Source organism: Triturus cristatus, chromosome 7 (genome assembly GCF_964204655.1).
Source record: "Triturus cristatus chromosome 7, aTriCri1.1, whole genome shotgun sequence".
Lineage (NCBI taxonomy): Eukaryota > Metazoa > Chordata > Amphibia > Caudata > Salamandridae > Triturus > Triturus cristatus.
Genome location: NC_140590.1, coordinates 246,942,623 through 246,964,218, shown reverse-complemented (window position 1 = coordinate 246,964,218; position 21,596 = coordinate 246,942,623). Strand labels below are relative to the sequence as shown.

General features: G+C 46.7%; 1 protein-coding gene across 1 annotated transcript in view; it reads left to right on the top strand.

Moving 5' to 3' along the window:
- LRRC4B (leucine rich repeat containing 4B) overlaps positions 1-19,019 on the top strand; it is a 267,108-nt gene extending 248,089 nt beyond the window's left edge. Inside the window, exon 2 of the mRNA XM_085616125.1 lies at positions 15,841-19,019. Coding sequence (XP_085472251.1) covers positions 15,890-17,818 — 1,929 coding nt within the window. The 5' untranslated portion in view covers positions 15,841-15,889 and the 3' untranslated portion in view covers positions 17,819-19,019. The remainder of the gene's footprint in view (positions 1-15,840) is intronic.
- The last annotated feature ends 2,577 nt before the right edge of the window (positions 19,020-21,596 follow it).

Here is a 21,596-nt window from a genome sequence, read left to right as displayed (position 1 = left end):
TCTGAGGAGGCGGTACATATATGAAGTAGTTTCTTTAAGGAGGTGTTTGATGCCCTGCAGAGGTGGTGGATACAAGAAGCACATTCTTTTGGAAGAATGTTTGATGCTGGGAAAACTCTTTCTGCAGATGTGGTGCATAGGTGCAGTAGCGTTTTTAGGGGAGTGTTTGATGCTGGAAGCAGCCTTTCTGTGGATGAGGTACATATATGATGAAGTAGTTTCTTTAAGGAGGTGTTTGATGCCCTGCAGAGGTGGTGGATACAAGAAGCACCTTGTTTTGGGAGATGTCTGATGCAGGGAGAAGTCTTTCTGCAGAGGTGGTGTATAGGTGAATTAGTGTTTTAGGGGAGTGTTTGATGCTGGAATTAGCCTTTCTGTGGACGAGGTACATATATGAAGTAGTTTCTTTAAGGAGGTGATGTAGCGTTTAAAAGTTTGAGAATTGTAGGGGTGCGTTATATTCACTGTTAGTTGGCACCCGTATATAATCAAATGTGCGCTCAGGGATTTCGTGTGCAATGTATTACAACTGTATAACCTATATCGATTTCAAGTAGAAGTGCTAGCAATGTACAAGCACATGGTAAACGTATTAGAGAAATGTATAGTGTTTAGCTACGGGAAATGCAATGTGGTGTTAGAAATGTGTACCCCAGACTTCGTGTCTGTAGTTTGTTTAGGTTGACCACACATGAAAGAAAGACGTAAATGTCAATACTGTGATTGAAACCTGCTTGTGTAACCGAAGTAGTGGCCAGAATTCGCATATATCGTTGAGGCGAAAGGCCTGGTATTTTCTTATGTTAGCCAAGGGCAATAGGCCAAAAGGGATTTATTCCAGTAGAGGTTTTAGGCTGTAGTAAATTGCAACTTAAAAGATGTGAAGAATGTCTGCTTTGCATGATCTCACCCCAGGTGCAAGGACAGTTGCTCGTTAGTAGAGAAGCTCTTTGTTCACAAATTGACTTATGCAGTAAAAGCCAGACATGGGAGTGTATTGGAATGTACCAATCGTAACTCCTAGTGCGGATGGCGTCTGGGACTCAAGGCCAAGCGATGGACGATGGAACTGGACAGCGCTCTGTGGAAATTTACTGAAAGACGACCCCGCAGAAGAGGAGGCGCAAAGGGCGTGTTCTGGGATTTGGGGTTCTGTATTAGGGACAGCGCCCCGAGGGTGGAAGCAGAGCAGAACAGATCAGAGCAGCCCAAAGCAGAGGACGGCTAGGCGAAGAGATAGAGGGGGCAACTTAGACCAAGCTCTCTAAGTGAAGTCTTCTTATGAAGTTTCACTCTGACACCTTTTATTCGATGAGGGTCTCAAGGGATTGCTATGTAGGGATGTCATCTAGTGCAGAGTAGGGACAGAGATGGTATGGTTCAGTGTCCCTAGTATCGACATTTGCTTGGTAGTGTTCTACCTCATGCTTTTAGAGATTGTACTTTTAGTTATTTTTAGCCGTATGCGGATTCTTCGTAGAGTAGCTTTTGTGTTAGTGCCTATGTACTTGTTGTGCCTCGTATTGAGGACTTTGTATCTGCAAATCTTCATGCTGATAATAAAAACCAGAGAGCCAAGAGATTAAGTTTCGAGTCTTTGATTATGGAAAATTGCAGACTGTAATTGTGATAACGGTAATTTTCCCTCCATGCTATCAGGCAAGTAAAAAGTTCCATCTGACCAGAGTGGGTTCCAGTAGATAATTGCGAGATACTAAAATAGGCCGCAGCAGTTGGTAGCAAACGAGGATGGTTTCTTACTGATAGCGAGGGAAGATTAGATAAGGATAAGTGACCCTTGAGGCCCAAGAGACGATAAGTGATGCTGAATCATCAGATGGCGAGCGGCAGACGGCAGCAGATGAGCATCGACGGCGAGTAGCGGTGCGGCAGAAAGCAGCAGTTCCAGGAGTGAGTATGAAAATGAGATGTTGTAGATTGCGGTGTTGATTTGTTGTGTGATGTCTTGCGGAGTTGTTGTGTATGTCGTGTGATTGTGAGATCAGGCTGTGAGCGCGCGCAGCCCGGGAATTGTGGTGTAGAAGACACCTGAGATAGATTTTTGTTGACCACCCAAAGGAGATCGTGAGGTACCATCGATCACCTGGACCGAGATAGGGGGAGCGAATGCGTGTGTGTATGGCAACTTAACGCTGGTCGTGGGTTGTGGTGAGCAGATTGGAGTGTTAGTAACCTATCAGAGGCGTTTTTGTCTGGCCGGACGGGGGCAGACGGGCGCCAATCGAGGTCAACAAGGTCGAGAGACTGTGGACGGACAGTCAGAGGCTGTGGACGGACAGCCAGAGAAATAACTTAATTGGTTATTTCAGTGTATGAATGGGACGTGAGTAAGCGTGAAACGAATTTGGAGAAGGGAACTGCTGCGAGCGGAGGAAGGTGACGTCAGAGGGTGTCGCGCTGTGATAGGCCGGTTGGTGTGAGTCGCGCTGTTATTGGAGGATTTGAGAATAAGAAGTAAACAGAGCGCGAGATCGAATTTGCTCATTATGAAGTGTCTTAGGGCTTTGCGAGAGTTGTGTAGAGGTGATAGGCATGTGGTTGTCCGCGGGGGAGAAGAAGCTCCTCCCGAGGATACACCGGCACATTACATGGCACAGAATGTGGGGTTACATACTATAGTTTGGATCGAGAATTGGCACAAGGTTACACAAGGCGAAGGGGAACTAGCTTTCCCGAGGTACGGCTCATTTAGATTAGCAGTGCTGTACCAATTGAAGACAGTGATGGGGTCCTTAAAACCCTTGCCAAGACCAGCACAGTTTGAAGCATTACATGCGTGGATCCGAGCAGCGCATGATAAGGAAAAGGGAAGAAGTCAGGAGAGGATGAGGAAGTCGATTAGGGCGTTTCAGGATGCCAAATGGGACGCAGCAGAGAAAAGATGGAGAGTGCAGACAATTGAGGAGGCGAAACTGTATCCCGCGATAATGGAGGAGACAGGAATAAGGAATGGGAAAGCCCAGAAAGAGGATAGTGATTCTGATGATGATATATTACGAAGATTGCTAGAAGAGAGACCACCCCCTTATAATCCGGATGAGTCAGATGATAGGTGGAGCGACAGAGAGGAAACTAGGAGGGTAACGATCCAGCCCGAGACCCGAGTGGAAGGGTTGGTCTCGTTTGATACAGCGAGTTCACAGGGTCAGTCGGGGACTAGCCGAAGGATTGAAGGAGAGATGAGGTTACCGGATGCATTGAGGGTACCGGTCACCATTGGACCGATTGTGTCTATATACAGCCCGGAATCAGAGGCGAGAGAGAGGTCCGAACGAGAGGCAGAGAGAAGTAGGCGAGAAAGTGGGGAAAGTGAGTTGGAAGGGGCAACGGCCCGACCTCCAAGCCCTGTGCAGTGGAGTACACCATTAGCAGCGGTGTCAGACACATCTAGGGGCGAAGAGGATGAGAGACCGGTGAGGTCGAGGACTCCGATGGAGTCGAGACCAGATTTAGGGTCATGGGTATCACCCAAGAAGCAAATGAGCTGGAATATGGGCCGAGCGGGGACAACCCCAGTTGCCTTTAAGAGCCATTCTGCTCCCTTAGAACTACCGGAGGAAAGGAGAGAGCAGGAACCGGAATGCGAGTATGATGAGGGACGTGGAGCAAGTTGTCAGGAGTTGAAAGGAGCCTTGAAGGCAGGAATGATAGATGTAGTGAGACTTAAAGCAGAAGCGGATGAAATAATATATGGGAATCTACCTCTTGAGAGAGTATTGACCTATACTCCCGATGAATTGCTTTTTGTGGCAAAGGATGTGACTCGTAAAGCACGAGTGGCACATGAGAAACTGGCGGGTTTGGCTAGAGAATATGGGGTGGATCTATCCAAGACTAGAGCATTGCAAGGGAGCCATAGGATGCATTGTACCGAGCGGGAATTGGAAGAGAAAAGGGTTGTTGGTCTAAGGTCACATACCAAGGAATTGATTGTAGCTATGAGAATATGGTTGATGCTTGACAAATGGCAAGAGAAATGGGCTAGGAAAAAGAATTCTAGGGGAGCGAAAGGAGGGAGCTCTGAAGGAGATTTGCAGGAGGTAAAGATCCTTCCCTTGAGAGAGGTGGCGAATGGAGGATATGTACATGTACCATGGAGCAGGGGGGATTTGGCATCATTTACGAACGATTTTCCCAGGCTCAGGGAGAAGCCTGCAGAGTGGTACAAGCAAGTTGAGCGTTTCGTTAAGATTTCGAAGGTGTTGTGGATAGATCTGAACACTTTATTCGATATCGTAGTTCCGGGAGATCTGTGGAACGCATGTAAAATTGCTGTTGATTGGCCGGACTATGAGCCTGATAGGAACATAGTTACTAATGGTCCGTCGCCCGTGGTAATGAGGCTGTACGATAAGGTAATTACCTGGTTGAAATCGAAGGTTTCACCCCAAGATATCGATTGGGTGAAGATAGACAGGACAGTGCAGGAGCCCAAGGAGACAGTACATGAATTTTATGAGAGACTTCTGAAAGCTTTTAAGCAGTACAGTGGGTTAGATGAGCTAGAAACAAAGGACATGGGACAGTTTGTGTCTAAGTTCGTGCTGGGTTTGAAGCCCGAGGTCAGTCTTATGATACAGCAGCATTTGATCTGTTGGCAGAATAAGCCCGTAGACGAGATCTTGCGGTACGCCAGGTACTGCACGGATGAGATTGAGTCAAAACACAAGAAGATGAAGGATAACTTATTGCTCATTCAGATGCAAGCGGCTCAGGGACCGCCGAATGGGGGTCCAGTGGGGCGAAGACAGGGAAATTATCAGACAGGGAATCAGAATATGCAGGGTCAGGGAAGGCCGAGACCCGTGGACCCTAGGACGGGAATAGATGTAGCGATCTTGAAGAAGACGACTGCGTGTCACCAGTGTCACCAGGTGGGACACTGGAGGCGCGAGTGTCCCTTGAACCCCTATAATCAGCCGCAGATGGAGGGAGGAATGGGTCAGGTCCCTGGGGCGGAGCAGGTACAGACGGTGACTGTACCGAGAACGATGCAAGGGGGGACAGGCGTCTCGCAGGTGCAGGTTCCCCAGCCACCCAGGATGCAGAACATACAGCAGGGAGCTCGGACTTATTTGCAGATGCCCATGTTCGAAGTGGAAGAGGAGAGGGATGCAGATTTGCTGGCGCAGTTAAGTTTGGGTCAGGACGATGATTGCCTGCTCAGGGCCATATTAGAAGTAGATCAGAAGGGACCCTTTGTGGAAGCCGAACTCGATGGACGCCCTACTACCTTCTTGGTAGATACGGGGGCTACCAGGTCAACCATAAGATCAGCAGTAGTTCCGGGGGTAGCCCTCTCGGGAGAAAGTATACAAGTGGTTGGGGTGGCGAACAAGAGACTAGTTAGCCCCTTGACGGAACCGATTCCAGTCAGGATAGGAAACTTTAGGGATCGACATCAGTTCGTGGTGTGCGATTCTAGTCCTGTTTGTCTGTTGGGAAGAGATTTATTGTGTAAGCTAAATTGCACAATTTACTGTACCCCGAGGGGAGTAGAGGTACAGACTAGAGATGACGACGCGACCTTTAAGGTTGCAAATCAGCAGGGGTGCGTGGAAGTGTACCCGGCTCTGACAGTGGAGGAGCTTCCACAGGACTTGAGGGAGTCAGTTGCGACCGATGTGTGGGATCTAAGCGGAGAGGAGATCGGCTTAGTCAGGGGAGTGGAACCAGTGAAGATACAGGTTAAGCCAAACGCGGAATTCCCGAGAACCCCTCAGTATAAACTGTCGCCTGAGACGATTGCTGGGATCAAACCTGTGATTGAGTCTATGATTAGGCAGGGAATACTGGTGGAGATCATGGGTAGTCCATGTAATTCACCCATTATGGGACTGCAGAAACCGAGTGGGAAGTTCAGGATAGTGCAAGACCTGCGGAAAATAAACGACATAGTTGTTCCATGTTGTCCAGTGGTACCGAATCCATCTGTGATACTGTTCCAGATCCCATGCGAAGCTGGATGGTTCACAGTGATTGACTTGTGTCAGGCATTCTTTTCGATTCCCCTACATGAAGAGAGTAGATTTCTTTTTGCCTTTAGGCTAGAAAATCGTATATTAACGTGGTGCCGTATCCCACAGGGGTATACGGAGAGCCCATCGATTTTCAATCAGCTGTTAAAGAAGAATCTGGAAGGTCTTGTGTTGCCGAAAAACTCTGTTTTGGTGCAATACATTGACGACCTGCTTGTCGCGTCAGAGACAGAAGACGCTTGCAGGATCGATACCATTGCGTTGTTGAATTTCCTGGGAGAGAACGGTCACAAGGTGTCTCCAAACAAGCTGCAATACTGTTTACCTGAGGTACAGTATTTGGGGCACAGAATTGAAAAGGGTAAAAGGAAGGTGTCTCCAGATCGCATTGATGCGATTTTGAGAATGCCAGTTCCCTCGACGCAGAGGGAAGTAAGAATGTTTTTGGGAATGGTGGGTTATTGCCGCCAGTGGATCCCAAACTTTTCCTTTGAAGCGAAGCCTTTGCAGCGGCTGACGCGAAAGGATGTAAGTGATCCGGTACCATGGGACGACGATTGTTTGAAATCATTTCTGAGGCTGAGAGAAGCCTTATGTAGCGCTCCTGCGTTGGGAATGCCGGATTATAACAAGGCATTTGCATTGTTCTGCTGCGAAAGAGAAGGTTGCGCATTAGCAGTGTTAACCCAGAATCATGGAGGTGTCCGCAGACCAGTTGCTTATTTTTCAGCTACTCTAGATCCAGTAGCTTCTGCGTTGCCCGGATGTCTCAGATCCGTTGCGGCAACAGGTGTCAGCATCGAGAGATGTGAGAGCATTGTGATGGGTCATCCACTTACCGTATATGTGCCACATTCTGTTGAATTGTTGATGACTAGGACTAAAACGCAGCACCTCACGAATAATAGGCTGACTCGTTATGAGCAAGTTATTCTTGCAGCAGATAATGTGACATTGAAGAGGTGTGCTGTTTTAAATCCTGCTACACTGTTACCTGTTCTAAAAATAGATGATAATGAAGATTGTGAGGACCATGATTGTCTCGATGTGACGGAACTATGCACCAAACCGAGACCGGATATTGTCGATGAACCGCTCCCGGTGTCAGATGAGATTTTCTTCGTGGACGGTTCATGTTTAAGAGACAGTGTCGGCCGATTGAGAGCAGCGTTTGCTGTATGCACCATTACGGGTGTGGTTGAAGCCGCTTGTTTAGAAGGAGTACACTCCGCGCAGGTGGCTGAGCTCATTGCTCTGACTCGTGCCTGTTTGGCAGCCGACAAGATCCGTGTAACTATTTACACGGACAGCCAGTACGGGTTTGGTGTGGTTCATGACTTCGGACAGCTATGGTCCCAGAGAGGGTTTATGACGTCTTCAGGTTCTCCTATAAGAAATGGTGATCATGTGCGGAAATTGTTAAAAGCATTGCAAGGTCCTGATGAAATTGCTGTTGTTAAATGTGCTGCCCACACGAAGGGAAGCGACTTTGTCTCGTTGGGAAATAACTATGCAGACGAAGTAGCTCGATTTTGTGCAGAGCAGGGATGCAACTTTACTGAGATCCACATTGAGGAAACTGAGGAAGAGGTGGTGTATGGTCAGATGTTAGCAATGGCTGACACATGGGAGGAACTGAAGCAGCTTCAGGAAGGGGTCTCAGATCAGGAACGGGACAGCTGGATACGAGCTGGATGTGAGAAGGGAGATGTGGATATATGGGTTTCAAATGATGGACGAGCAGTGTTGCCGGAAAGTTTGTTGAATCCCATGGCGAGGTTGATACATGGTGCTGTACATCTGGGTAGGGATGCCATGATGAGAGTGTTTCGTCAGACTTGGTACAATCCGAAGTTTCGTGCCGTGGCCGAAACTGTGTGCCAGAGATGTGTCACTTGCCAACAGATGAATGTGGGGAAGAGAACTGCTGTGACATTGAGCCACATAGGGAGGTCAGGGGGACCTTTCAATAGGATGCAGTTGGATTTTGTCGAAATGCCGAAGTGTAATGGGTTGAGGTACATATTAGTGATAGTATGTGTCTTTTCCAGGTGGGTGGAGGCGTACCCTACACGCAGATGTGACACACTCACAGTAGCGAAACTCTTATTGAGAGAACTCATTCCAAGGTACGGGTTCCCGACGTCCTTTGAATCGGACAGAGGAACTCATTTTCACAGCGAAGTTATGAAATTGCTTTGTGCTGCTTTGAATATAGATCAGAAGTTACATTGTAGCTATAGACCAGAGGCTTCAGGGATAGTGGAACAGGTGAATGGAACTCTGAAGGCTCGGATGGCGAAAGTGTGTTCGTCTACGTCTCTGAAATGGCCTGACGCATTACCTTTGGTCCTTATGAGCCTTCGAAGTGTGCCTGATAGAAGAACTGGGTTGTCGCCCCATGAAATCCTCATGGGAAGAGCGATGCGTTTGCCTGCAATACCTGCTACTGCTCTGATAAATATCACTGATGATATGATCCTGGACTATTGTAAAGGCCTTGCTGACGTGGTCCGTTCTGTGTCTCAGCAGGTGCAGACAGCAACGGTTCCAGCTGCGAGTGACAGGTGCCACGACTTGGACCCAGGCGATTGGGTCCTGGTCCGAAAGCACGTGAGGAAGAGTTGTTTGGATGCTAGGTGGCGTGGCCCTTTCCAAGTAATCCTTGTTACGAACACTGCTGTCAAGTGTGGAGGTTTACCGAACTGGGTGCATGCTGCTCATACCCGTAGAGTTCCAGCACCCTTGGAAGATACAGCCCCTCTCGAGAACCAAGATCCCAGTGAGCCGACAGAATCGCCAGAGAGGGCAAGTCAAGCTGTAAGGGTTGCTGAAGCGGCTGATGGTGCACTGAATCGAGTTGGGGGAGGACGTGAAGAAAGTACTGACCCAGAAACCGGCGAAAGAGCGAGAGGTGCAGTGGGTAGTACAGAATCGAGTTCTGCCAAAGAAGAGGAAGGCAGTGCACAGGGTATCGGAGAGAAGACTGGGGGAGCCACCGAAGCAGAAAGGGTTTGGCCCGCAAAGCAGAACCGGGTAAACCTGAGGTTGGCCCCAGACATCGACCTTGCACCAGTTTCGGAAGAACCAGAAGAAGAATCGGGAGACGAGGAAAATCCTCAAGGTGGTGTGAGAAGGTCCAAGAGAACTCGAGTGCCAAGTCGGAAGTACGCTTCCCCGGAGTGGGCATACCAAGTGACTGATGCCAGAGTTACCGAGCACGGGAAGATTGAGGTCGATGACATTGGTCAACAGTGTCCCGCTCCAGAGGGTGGAAGTGTTGCTGAAAGTTCCGGGATTGGAGATCGAAGGGATTCTGACGATTCATATCCCAAGTCCGCCATTCCTGAGTGTCATTCGAGGTATGATCTTGGACAATTTGGAGTTCCCGACGTTCACGACTGTGCCAGATCCACAAGAACTGATCATCCTTAAGCTCGAAATATTGCAGGGAGTCCTGGAGCTGTTGGGACCAGCGCTTATGTTAGATTGATTTGAGAAAGGTTGCCAGCTAAAAAGAAGATTACCTAGAGCCGAGCGGAAGAAGAACAAAATTAGGGATTTTTCCGTTGTAGAACGAAGAAAGTTAGGGAGGTTTGTCTAAGTTCACGAAAGAGACATTAATGAGAAGGAGACTTATCCTTTCAGAGACTGCATTGGACATTGAGCATATTCCGAAGATGGCAGATCCTGTAAACCCACATCGTAGGGCTAAACTGATAATAGGCACATGGATCGGAGTTGTGGTAGTCACCATATTTGCGGTAGTGATCAGTTCCTATATGGTGGCTCACAGGCAAGAGGGGAAGGTTCAGGGAGCACCCACACCTATTACCCCAAGGCAGAGTGGTGTTAGTATTAGCGAGCAGGAATCATCGGAGTTGAGAGATGTTCGCAGACTTCACATGGATTTGTCAAAGGGTGATTTTAAGCTTAATGCGTATGCAAGGTTGCTGTATGAGTATGTTGATGCGATGGACGTGAAGGATTGTTATGTGTGCATGCAGTTGCCTGCTTCAGTGGATGAGGGTATCAAGTATCATCATCTCCCATTGACTTATGGGATTTCTTGTAGCATATGGCTCAGTTTATTTTATGACAGGAGACAGTTCGAGTATTTCTTCTCAAATTTTGACACGGTACTTCCCGAGGTGCCAGCAATCAAGCATTTGAATAGATATGATCTGGATAAGAAAGAGGACAGACTCCTGAAATATTTTAGACCGACTGTGAAACTGGATACGGCGCATGCTCACAGGAATAACCTGACGTGTGCGTTATCAGAGATAGAGAAGAAATTCATAGACCAAGTAGAGGACAGGTATAGAAAGTTGACCGAGACACGACACACCGGAGATAGCCCAGTAGATTGGACGGACGAGGAGAGAGCTCACAGATCTAAGGGAAGTTATGGACCAATAGCATTGGATGAGGCACAGAGAGGGAATTTGTGTATTGCACGGCCTCAATCCAAGACGGAGAAGGTCGCAGTAGGACATAGCATTTGTTCTCAGACTTTTACAATGGAAGCTTATGCTAAGAATTTTATGCAAGGTCCAGTAGAAGTAATCCCGACAGTGTATTATGTTTGTGGGACGAATGCTTATGTCAGACTACCCGACAATTGGTATGGAGTATGCTATTTGGCTATCATATTCCCGAAGATTTATCACACAAGGGACTTGGAGTTGTTAGAGACGAAGCGACCACCTAGGAGACGTAGGGCTACAAATGCCGGTGCAGTGATTGGGGATATATTCGGAGCAATGATACCTAGTATGGGTGTGGTGTTGAATGATGTGAAGATCCGAAGGTTGGCGACTGTAGTTGATGAGTTGTCTATGAACACGGCGAGATCTTTGATATTGGTGGCTGGAGAGATGTTGTCGATCCGGAATATGGTTTTGCAGAATCGCCTTGCTTTAGATGTGTTGTTAGCCAAAGCAGGCGGAGTCTGCAAATTATTGAAAGTTCAGGAATGCTGCACGTATATTCCAGACAACTCGAAGGAGATAGGGAAGTACATAGACAACATAACGACTGTTCACAAGGAGATTACGGATCTAACGGAGGTGAATGTGTGGGAGAAGATTGGATTAGGATTTGGAAGAGTGGGAACTTGGTTTGCGAATCTGGGAAGTGGATTCCTAGGTTCAGTGTTGAAACCGATTATTATTGCCGTAGTTTGTGTGATCTGTTTGTGGGGATGTGTGAAGGCATGGAAGTGGTATCAAGGAGGCAAGGTTGAAAGAGCTTTAAAGGCAAACGAGAGGAGGTTGGCAACGCTCCAGGAGCAGCAATATGAGAGTCTTAAGAAACTGGAGGGAGTCCGACATGGAAATGTTATGACTAGCACGGTTTAAATCAGTTCTGAAGAAGGAAATGTAATGGTGTGATGACGGATGTCATCAAAGGGGGGAACTGATGTAGCGTTTAAAAGTTTGAGAATTGTAGGGGTGCGTTATATTCACTGTTAGTTGGCACCCGTATATAATCAAATGTGCGCTCAGGGATTTCGTGTGCAATGTATTACAACTGTATAACCTATATCGATTTCAAGTAGAAGTGCTAGCAATGTACAAGCACATGGTAAACGTATTAGAGAAATGTATAGTGTTTAGCTACGGGAAATGCAATGTGGTGTTAGAAATGTGTACCCCAGACTTCGTGTCTGTAGTTTGTTTAGGTTGACCACACATGAAAGAAAGACGTAAATGTCAATACTGTGATTGAAACCTGCTTGTGTAACCGAAGTAGTGGCCAGAATTCGCATATATCGTTGAGGCGAAAGGCCTGGTATTTTCTTATGTTAGCCAAGGGCAATAGGCCAAAAGGGATTTATTCCAGTAGAGGTTTTAGGCTGTAGTAAATTGCAACTTAAAAGATGTGAAGAATGTCTGCTTTGCATGATCTCACCCCAGGTGCAAGGACAGTTGCTCGTTAGTAGAGAAGCTCTTTGTTCACAAATTGACTTATGCAGTAAAAGCCAGACATGGGAGTGTATTGGAATGTACCAATCGTAACTCCTAGTGCGGATGGCGTCTGGGACTCAAGGCCAAGCGATGGACGATGGAACTGGACAGCGCTCTGTGGAAATTTACTGAAAGACGACCCCGCAGAAGAGGAGGCGCAAAGGGCGTGTTCTGGGATTTGGGGTTCTGTATTAGGGACAGCGCCCCGAGGGTGGAAGCAGAGCAGAACAGATCAGAGCAGCCCAAAGCAGAGGACGGCTAGGCGAAGAGATAGAGGGGGCAACTTAGACCAAGCTCTCTAAGTGAAGTCTTCTTATGAAGTTTCACTCTGACACCTTTTATTCGATGAGGGTCTCAAGGGATTGCTATGTAGGGATGTCATCTAGTGCAGAGTAGGGACAGAGATGGTATGGTTCAGTGTCCCTAGTATCGACATTTGCTTGGTAGTGTTCTACCTCATGCTTTTAGAGATTGTACTTTTAGTTATTTTTAGCCGTATGCGGATTCTTCGTAGAGTAGCTTTTGTGTTAGTGCCTATGTACTTGTTGTGCCTCGTATTGAGGACTTTGTATCTGCAAATCTTCATGCTGATAATAAAAACCAGAGAGCCAAGAGATTAAGTTTCGAGTCTTTGATTATGGAAAATTGCAGACTGTAATTGTGATAACGGTAATTTTCCCTCCATGCTATCAGGCAAGTAAAAAGTTCCATCTGACCAGAGTGGGTTCCAGTAGATAATTGCGAGATACTAAAATAGGCCGCAGCAGTGGTGTTTGATGCCCTGCAGAGGTGGTGGGTACAAGAAGCACCTTGTTTTGGGAGATATCTGATGCAGGGAGAAGTCTTTCTGCAGAGGTGGTGTATAGGTGAAGTAGTGTTTTTAGGGGAGTGTTTGATGCTGGAATTAGCCTTTCTGTGGACGAGGTACATATATGAAGTAGTTTCTTTAAGGAGGTGTTTGATGCCCTGCAGAGGTGGTGGATACAAGAAGCACCTTGTTTTGGGAGATGTCTGATGCAGGGAGAAGTCTTTCTGCAGAGGTGGTGCATAGGTGAGGTAGCTTTTTAGGGGAGTGTTTGATGCTGGAAGCTGCCTTTCTGTGGACGAGGTACATATATGAAGTAGTTTCTTTAAGGAGCTGTTTGATGCAGTGCAGAGGTGGTGGATACAAGAAGCACCTTGTTTTGGGAGCTGTTTGATGCTGGGAGAAGTCTTTCTGCAGAGGTGGTGCATAGGTGAAGTAGCTTTTTAGGGGAGTGTTTGATGCTGGAAGCTGCCTTTCTGTGGACGAGGTACATATATGAAGTAGTTTCTTTAAGGAGGTGTTTGATGCCCTGCAGAGGTGGTGGATACAAGAAGCACCTTGTTTTGGGAGCTGTTTGATGCTGGGAGAAGTCTGTCTGCAGAGGTGGTGCATAGGTGAAGTAGCTTTTTAGGGGAGTGTTTGATGCTGGAAGCAGCCTTTCTGTGGACGAGGTACATATATGAAGTAGTTTCTTTAAGGAGGTGTTTAATGCCCTGCAGAGGTGGTGGATACAAGAAGCACCTTGTTTTGGGAGCTGTTTGATGCTGGGAGAAGTCTTTCTGCAGAGGTGGTGCATAGGTGAAGTAGCTTTTTAGGGGAGTGTTTGATGCTGGAAGCTGCCTTTCTGTGGACGAGGTACATATATGAAGTAGTTTCTTTAAGGAGGTGTTTGATGCCCTGCAGAGGCAGAGGTGGTGGATACAAGAAGCTCCTTGTTTTGGGAGATGTCTGATGCTGAGAGAAGTCTTTCTGCAGATGTGGTGCATAGGTGAAGTAGCTTTTTTAGGGGAGTGTTTGATGCCGGAAGCAGCCTTTCTGTGGATGAGGTGTATAGGCAAAGCCTCATCTTTACTTAGAGGAACGATGCAGGGTGTGGTCTTTCCAGGTAGTTGGTGTATGCAAGAAATATCTTTTGACTGGAGTAGCCTCTCTTGGATGGTTGTGGATGCATGAGGCAGACTCTCTGCTGAGGTGGTGGATGCATACAACCGCCTCTCTGTGACAGCGCTGCATATGAGAAGAGCCTTCTTTGGGTAGCATGGAGCAGCCTCTTTTAGCTTGACTGGAGCAACTGCCCCATGATGGTGGTGGAGGCAAGAGACAGCCTTACTACACAGGCGATTCTTATGTTAAATCAGCCTGCTTCGGAAGGTGGTGGTTGCGTAGAGCAGAGTGCCTAGTGAGCTAATGTGTACATGGAACAGCTGGAGCATAGCTTAGCCAGTAAGATTCAGGGGGGGGAGGGTGAATCTCAAATTTGCCAACTAGAAAAGCAGTGGGCCACAGGGTGAATAGATGCAATGACCAAGGTTTGGGATGGACTGTTCCCTTGAGGAGCAAGGACAGTATTGATTTGCAATAAGTAGGCCTTTAGGACTGATTTAGAGATTGGCGGACAGGATACTCCATTGCAGTTGTGGCGTAGTACTCTGTCCACCAATCTATATGCCGATCCACCTGATTTTGAGTCATGTGAACTGCAAGTTTTACACCCACGAAAATACAATTTATTCAGTAGGTGTAAGACTTTCTCCAATGGCCCGGAGTCGAGCCATTGGAGGTAAGCCATTAGACTATCTGCCCTATTTAGAGTGGATGGTTGGATGTCCTTCTAAATAGGGCAGTTATATCCTGACAGCGAGAGAGAGTAAAAGGAAAAGGAAATTGATCCCCATGGTGTGGGGCTCATTCAGTTTTTTTTATTTTCAGAAACGCACTTGCACTCTAGGAGTTTCTTTTTGCAAAATAAAAAATTGGAAAAGTTTATCGGACGGCCATCCTGCTTGATGGAGCTGTCCGTCAAACGTTTTCTACATTGACATGAAGTGCCAGGACTGTGGTTCCTGCCCATGTATATAGATGTTTGTGGGCTAGTGAACATCTCTAATTTTGTGGGGTTAGAGTAAAGACAGGGTGACTGATACAATGTCTTCCGCCACCCTGTCTGGCTTTCCTCCACCCACCTAACCCTAAATTAGATCCTTTTCAAGAGTGACATAATGGGCAAAAAATGATGGGTTGGAATGTTACCCTGCGTGATTTCCAGTGGCTAGACTATATAAAAGCATTTGTCTCATTACTTTATGGGTGTTTGATTGCCAGTAGTGTGCCTGTAAACTTGAGACTAGCACAGCTATCCAAGCCTACCCTGCCAATGTTTGTGGTTTCCAAAAAGTAGTACATTTTCCTCCGTTCAAGTGGTACTCACATGGATAGAGATTGGTAAACCAATCAATGTATATATTTAAGTGAAAACCTCTTAGTGAAATCTGGATAAACAGAAAAAGTAACACAGCCATGGCACACCCGATCAAGGGCCCCTGGGCGCAACTACCAAACCAAGAACTCATTTTTTGTGGGGTGGGGGGAGTCACACCCCAAATACCCTCTCTAAAGTGATGGCTCCATGGAACTTGCTATCTGGGAAGGTGGCTCATGCTGCAAAAGGCTCTGTCAGGAGATAAGGGTCTGAAGCAGGCTGTATTGGGTGGTAGCTAATGCACTCTAAGACTCTCAGTGAAGGTATTTGATGCATAAAGCAACCTCTTTGCGAAGGTTTCGGATTCATGTAAAGTCTGTCCAAGAAAGAGTTATATACCTAAAATAACTTCTCTGGGTAGCCTCAACGGCACATGGTGGAACTAGAGAGTATACTGAACACAGGCATGCCAGGGACAGGGGTAGAAACACCAAGTTGAAGTTGGAGTCAATGTAGTGTCTGACTTGCCCGTTGGTTAGGCAACTGGATACTAGATCGACTGCCAATCATTACCTGTTGTTCGTAAATCTGTGATCAACATTTTCCTTTCCACTTTATAATGTTTTCCTTTCTCTTCTATTTCAGACACGTGCACCGGAGAGCCCTTCCTGCAGTGACCATCGCTAAAGCATGAATGTTGACTATGGCCGCCCACCGCTTTACCCGCAGGATACCAGTGCTGAAGTTCATTAGGATGGTTTGGAAGCAGGTCTTGTTAATCGTGTGGGTGTCAACGCTGGCTCTTGCTGGGACTTCACCTACCTCTTGCCCAGCAACTTGTTCTTGCAGCAACCAGGCCAGCCGAGTGGTCTGTACCCGCAGGGAACTAGTGGAGGTACCAGAGAGCATCTCAATCAACACCAGGTACCTTAACCTTCAGGAGAATATCATCCAGGTTATTAAGCAAGACACTTTCAAGCACCTGAGGCATCTAGAGATCCTGCAGCTCAGCAAGAACTTGATTGGCAAGATTGAGGTGGGTGCTTTCAATGGCCTCCCCAACCTCAACACCCTGGAGCTGTTTGATAACCGCTTGACTACTGTTCCCACACAAGCCTTTGAGTACCTCTCTAAACTGAGGGAACTGTGGTTGAGGAATAACCCCATAGGGAGTATACCCTCCTATGCTTTTAATAGAGTGCCCTCTCTGCGGCGACTGGACTTGGGTGAGCTGAAGAAGTTGGAGTTTATCTCAGAAGCAGCCTTTGAAGGTCTAGTCAACCTGAGGTATCTCAACCTGGGGATGTGTAACTTGAAGGACATCCCTAACCTAACTGCCCTGGTGAGACTGGAGGAGCTAGAGCTTTCAGGCAATCGGCTGGAAATGATCCGTCCGGGCTCTTTCCAGGGGCTCGTCAGCTTGCGGAAATTATGGTTAATGCATGCCCAGATAAAAATAATTGAGCGCAATGCTTTTGATGACCTGAAATCACTGGAGGAACTTAACCTCTCTCACAATAACCTCATGTCGCTCCCCCATGACCTGTTTACACCTCTTCACCGTCTGGAGCGGGTGCACCTCAACCACAACCCTTGGCACTGTAACTGCGATGTGCTGTGGTTGAGCTGGTGGTTGAAAGAGACGGTGCCAAGTAATACCACCTGCTGTGCCCGCTGCCATTCACCACCAAACCTAAAAGCTAGATACATTGGGGAACTGGACCAGAGCCATTTCACGTGTTATGCCCCTGTAATTGTAGAACCTCCTACAGACCTGAATGTCACTGAGGGAATGGCTGCTGAGCTGAAGTGTCGGACGGGCACATCCATGACATCGGTGAACTGGCTGACTCCGAATGGGACTTTGATGACTCACGGTTCTTACAGAGTGCGTATCTCAGTGCTTCACGATGGTACGCTTAACTTTACCAATGTTACTGTCCAGGACACTGGTCAGTACACCTGCATGGTCACCAATTCAGCAGGGAACACCACAGCTTCTGCCACGCTCAATGTCTCTGCTGCTGACCCTACGACAACCACTCCATATTCCTACTTCACCACGGTCACAGTGGAGACTATGGAGACCACCCAAGAGGAGCCAAAACCAACGGACAAAGTGCTTGGACCTACACCTTCTGGCGGCTGGGACAGGACAACAACATCTCTGACTCCACGCAGCACTGGATCTACTGAAAAACCCTACACCATTCCCATCACCGATGTCACTGGTGATACCATGAAGGACTTGGACGACGTGATGAAGACCACAAAGATTATTATCGGCTGTTTTGTGGCCATAACCTTCATGGCAGCAGTCATGCTCATCGTCTTCTACAAGCTCCGGAAGCAGCACCAGCTCCACAAACACCATGGCCCGACCAGGACCATTGAGATCATCAATGTCGAGGACGAGATGCCAACCTCCAACCCTGGTGATAACCATATGTCTCTGCCAGCAATTGAGCATGACCACCTTAACCACTACACGGCCTACAAAGCTCATTATAACAACAACACGGGCACTCTGAACTGTGCTAAAAACCCCATCCTCAACTCCATCCACGAACCTCTGCTGTTCAAGAGCAGCTCAAAAGAAAATGTGCAGGAGACACAAATTTAGGTCTGCAGTGCATACCAGGTGGAGTTGGGGGGAGTGATATAACACAAATCATGGAACACAGCAGCAACGAAAGCGTCTTAGTTGCCCATGCGGAGAACACACACACATCAGCAGCAGTGTGCCTCTGGTTTAGCCTTTTATTAAAAAACATTTGTTTGCAGTATCAAAGTCCAAAAAAAAAACTACGTGAAAACACAGACACGAATGGAAGATATTTTGATATTTCAATGGGATGTTTCACAATCCAACTACCTGAAGTATTACTAAAAAAAAGAAAAAATATGTCACGAAAGAAAATGAAAGAAAAAAAGCTTATTTTGTGGTACAGCTCTTTATTCGTAAATTCTATTTGAGATCTATTTTCATCAAGGAAAGGTGTTATGGAACATGTGAAACTAAGGGAGAATCAATCAAGGAATTACTGAGGCGAGAAATTGCATTTTTTTATTAATAGTATTACTATTGAATGGCTGTTGGGTTATTTCAGTCCACAATCCTGTGTGAAAAAGAAGTAGTGATGAGACATCACCCATCTACGATCTGAGAAGAGGGAATATTTTTTAGTTTGTAATAATGGGGACCGCTGGGCTTGGGTTGGTGGGGTCGGAGGGACTGGGGTTTTAGTGAAAAGCAGATCCCCTTCCGGGCCTCATTCAGTCTGTGGTCCTCATCATTTTGGGGTCTCTTTGGAGTTTCGTTCTTTTTTTAAAAAATAAAAAAAAATCCACAAAAATGGTGTTTCGAGCCCTGATGAAGGACCTTTGTTATAAGAAAAACCTGTGCCATAGCCGATTTCAAACGTGCCAACATCGTTCTGAACTTTGCACACAAATCTGACGCATAATGAAAAAACAGCAAAAAAGGGGGAGTTGTAGAAATTATTTTTTGAGGATGAGAGCTTGGGGGAAATTGTGAGAATTTAAGGTAGGACTTTTGTTCCCTCCAGGAAAAAAACAACCACCTGTAATCTTAATAGTGTGAGGAGTATTTTTCTGTGGATTTATATGCTGGAAATGTATGGTGTGACTCAAGCAGAACCGGGTATGAACTTATTTGAAATTTCTTTTTTTTTTTTTTAGGGTGGGATGGGGGAAAGTTTAATGAAGCTGAGTGCTGTTCATTAGAAGCTGCAGCCTACCAAGGTCATGTCACAGCATTGCCACAGTCCAAGAAAAAAAATGAATAAAAATATCTAAATGATGATGTGTTGTTTTACATGTAAGTGTACCAGGGGCGGGAGCTGTTCACGCCCTCTACATATGAAATATACTCGTGATAAGGCGCATGGGGGTGATGCGTCACGTGTCTGAAGAAGAGTGTTCCATCGTGTCGTAGCAGGGCACAGACGCCTTATGACCCAGGAGAACAGCAGCTGTATGTTCAAGAAGACTGTACGTATCTCTTGTGACATCACATCTTTCAAGCAGCTTACAGGTCCTCCGCATACCCTCCCTACTAACCCGGAAGCACTTTTAGACGAATCAGTCCACAGAGCCGCACCACATGGGCACATCATTCAAATCAAACGATACAGAAAACATGCCACCACGCTGTCTGTAGTTTCACTCCAAATTAAGGCGAATTTGAGCAATGAAGACAAAAAACACACCATTTCGGTATTTGCAAATGTGTAGCAAATTTTTTAAAATTGAGCTACAAGGTTGGATCCCCCAGCACTATTCCATCATGACACCCTCATTATTTAAGAGAAGGCACTCACTCTAGATACTCACTCTGAAGTAACTTTTTTTCAGACAGCAATACCCACTCTGAAGTAACTTTTTTCAGACGGCAATATAGACTCAGACCATCACCACTGGGATTCCCAAAGTTTATTTTCTTTTGCACTGTTTTAGGCATTTTATTTGCTTTCAGTGCCACGCTGTATCAGTGGTCAACTTCATGAAGGAGGCAACCAGGGTTCATTTACAGTCAATGTCTTCCACATCTTAAGAAGATGACGCAGAGTTCAGCCTCCTCGCCTTTAAGGGGCTAGGCTTCACTCTGCAGGTATCACCTCTGGGATGACAACGCCTGGTCATTCGTTGGACCCCTCTAGAATATCATCGCAGGATGGGAGGGCGGATCAGCCTCCATGCCCATACAATATTTTATCTCACTTTGTAGGCATCTGCTCTGTAATGACAGGGTTGCTCTAGTCTCTATCTCCAATCAGACTGTAGGCCTCTCTCTTTCCAAGGTAAAATCTCTGAAGTTGGGAGGAAGCTGAGCCCTCTCCCATCTTGATTAAGGCATCTGGTCTGGGATGACAGGGTTTCTTAGTTCTATTCCCAGTAAGTCCGGTAGGCCTCTCTCTTTCCAAGGTAACTTCTCTGAAGTTGGGGAAGCTGACAACTTAAAGACTGTGAAGCATCTCTGCAGGTTTCGCCTCTGGGATGAGCGAGGATCCCAGTCTCTGTGCCCATTCAGTCCTAGTCCTCTCTCATTCCAAGGTAACATCTCTGAAGTGTGGAGGGGGCCCACAACCCCATAAATCTGAAGTCCTCTTTTTAGATCTCACCTTTGTATGAGAGAGAATCTAAGCTTTGATGCCCATTCAGTCCTAGTCCTCTCTCATTCCAAGGTAACATCTCTGAAGTTCGGAGGGGGCCCACAACCCCATAAATCTGAAGACCTATTTGCAGATCTCACCTCTGGATGAGAGAGAATCTAAGCTTCGATGCCCATTCAGCCCTAGGCCTCTCTGCAGACATCATCTCTGTGGTTCCAGGAGCCCAGCCACCATGCCTAATTAGTAGTATGTCTCTCGCCCTGTCGAGTATCAGCCCTGCGGCAAGAGCAGAGCCCTCCCTCCATGTGCAGAGGTCCTTCTTGTATCTTCGGACATCACCTCTGGAGTATGAGAAGGGAAGTCAGCCTCAAAGTCCATTCACTTCCTTATCGTTATAGATTGATCATTGAAACTTCTAATATTCACCCTACAGGTGGTTTTGCTATAAAGGAAACCAGGATTTGAACAAGAAATGAGGCTGAACTCCTCATTGCATTACTGGTAACAGATATAGAGAGACTGGAATTTTAATAAACATGATGGCTTGAGAGATCAGGTTTGGGCATGTTGGCTGAACATCTCACTGCTCCACAGATGATGTTACCTATGAAGAGACTGGGGGCCCGATTCGCAGAACTAACTTAAGACAAAATCCTAAACTTACTACCATTTTGGTATTCACAGAAGGCACTTACTCATTTTGGTATTCACAGAAGGCACTTACTCATTTCGGTATTCACAGAAGTTAGGAGTCCTAACTTTAGGACTCCTAAATGCCTTCTGTGAATACCGAAAGCCTTAAAATTAGGATTTTTCTCAGTGGGGGCCGAGAAAAAAGGGGGGTCCCAAAATGCGTTTTCCCCATGCATTTTCCCATAGGACCTTTAGTCGAAGGTACAGCCCGAACGGCTGAACAGAATTACTTGAAATTTGGCAAAGAGGTAGTCCTCAGGTCAGGGAAGTGCCTTTTGCATATATGGAGTCAATCTGTTCAGTAGTTCCTGAGAAAATTGCAGTTAAAAGCACATAAATATCTATAGCCTCGCACTGTGTGCGCACCGTGCACGCACGGTACGCGCACGGTGCCGTGCACGAGCGTAATTCTGATTGGTGGATTCATGACAGTCAACGTTCGAATCGGTCGAAATCTGGAAGTGTCGGCCGCCATTTTGTTTGTTTTGAGTGCGAGAGTGAAAAAGGAAGGTGGCGAACGTGAAAAGGGGGCAGGGTAGAGAGCTCCTGACCCCCTAGCCTTTGTCAGGGGGT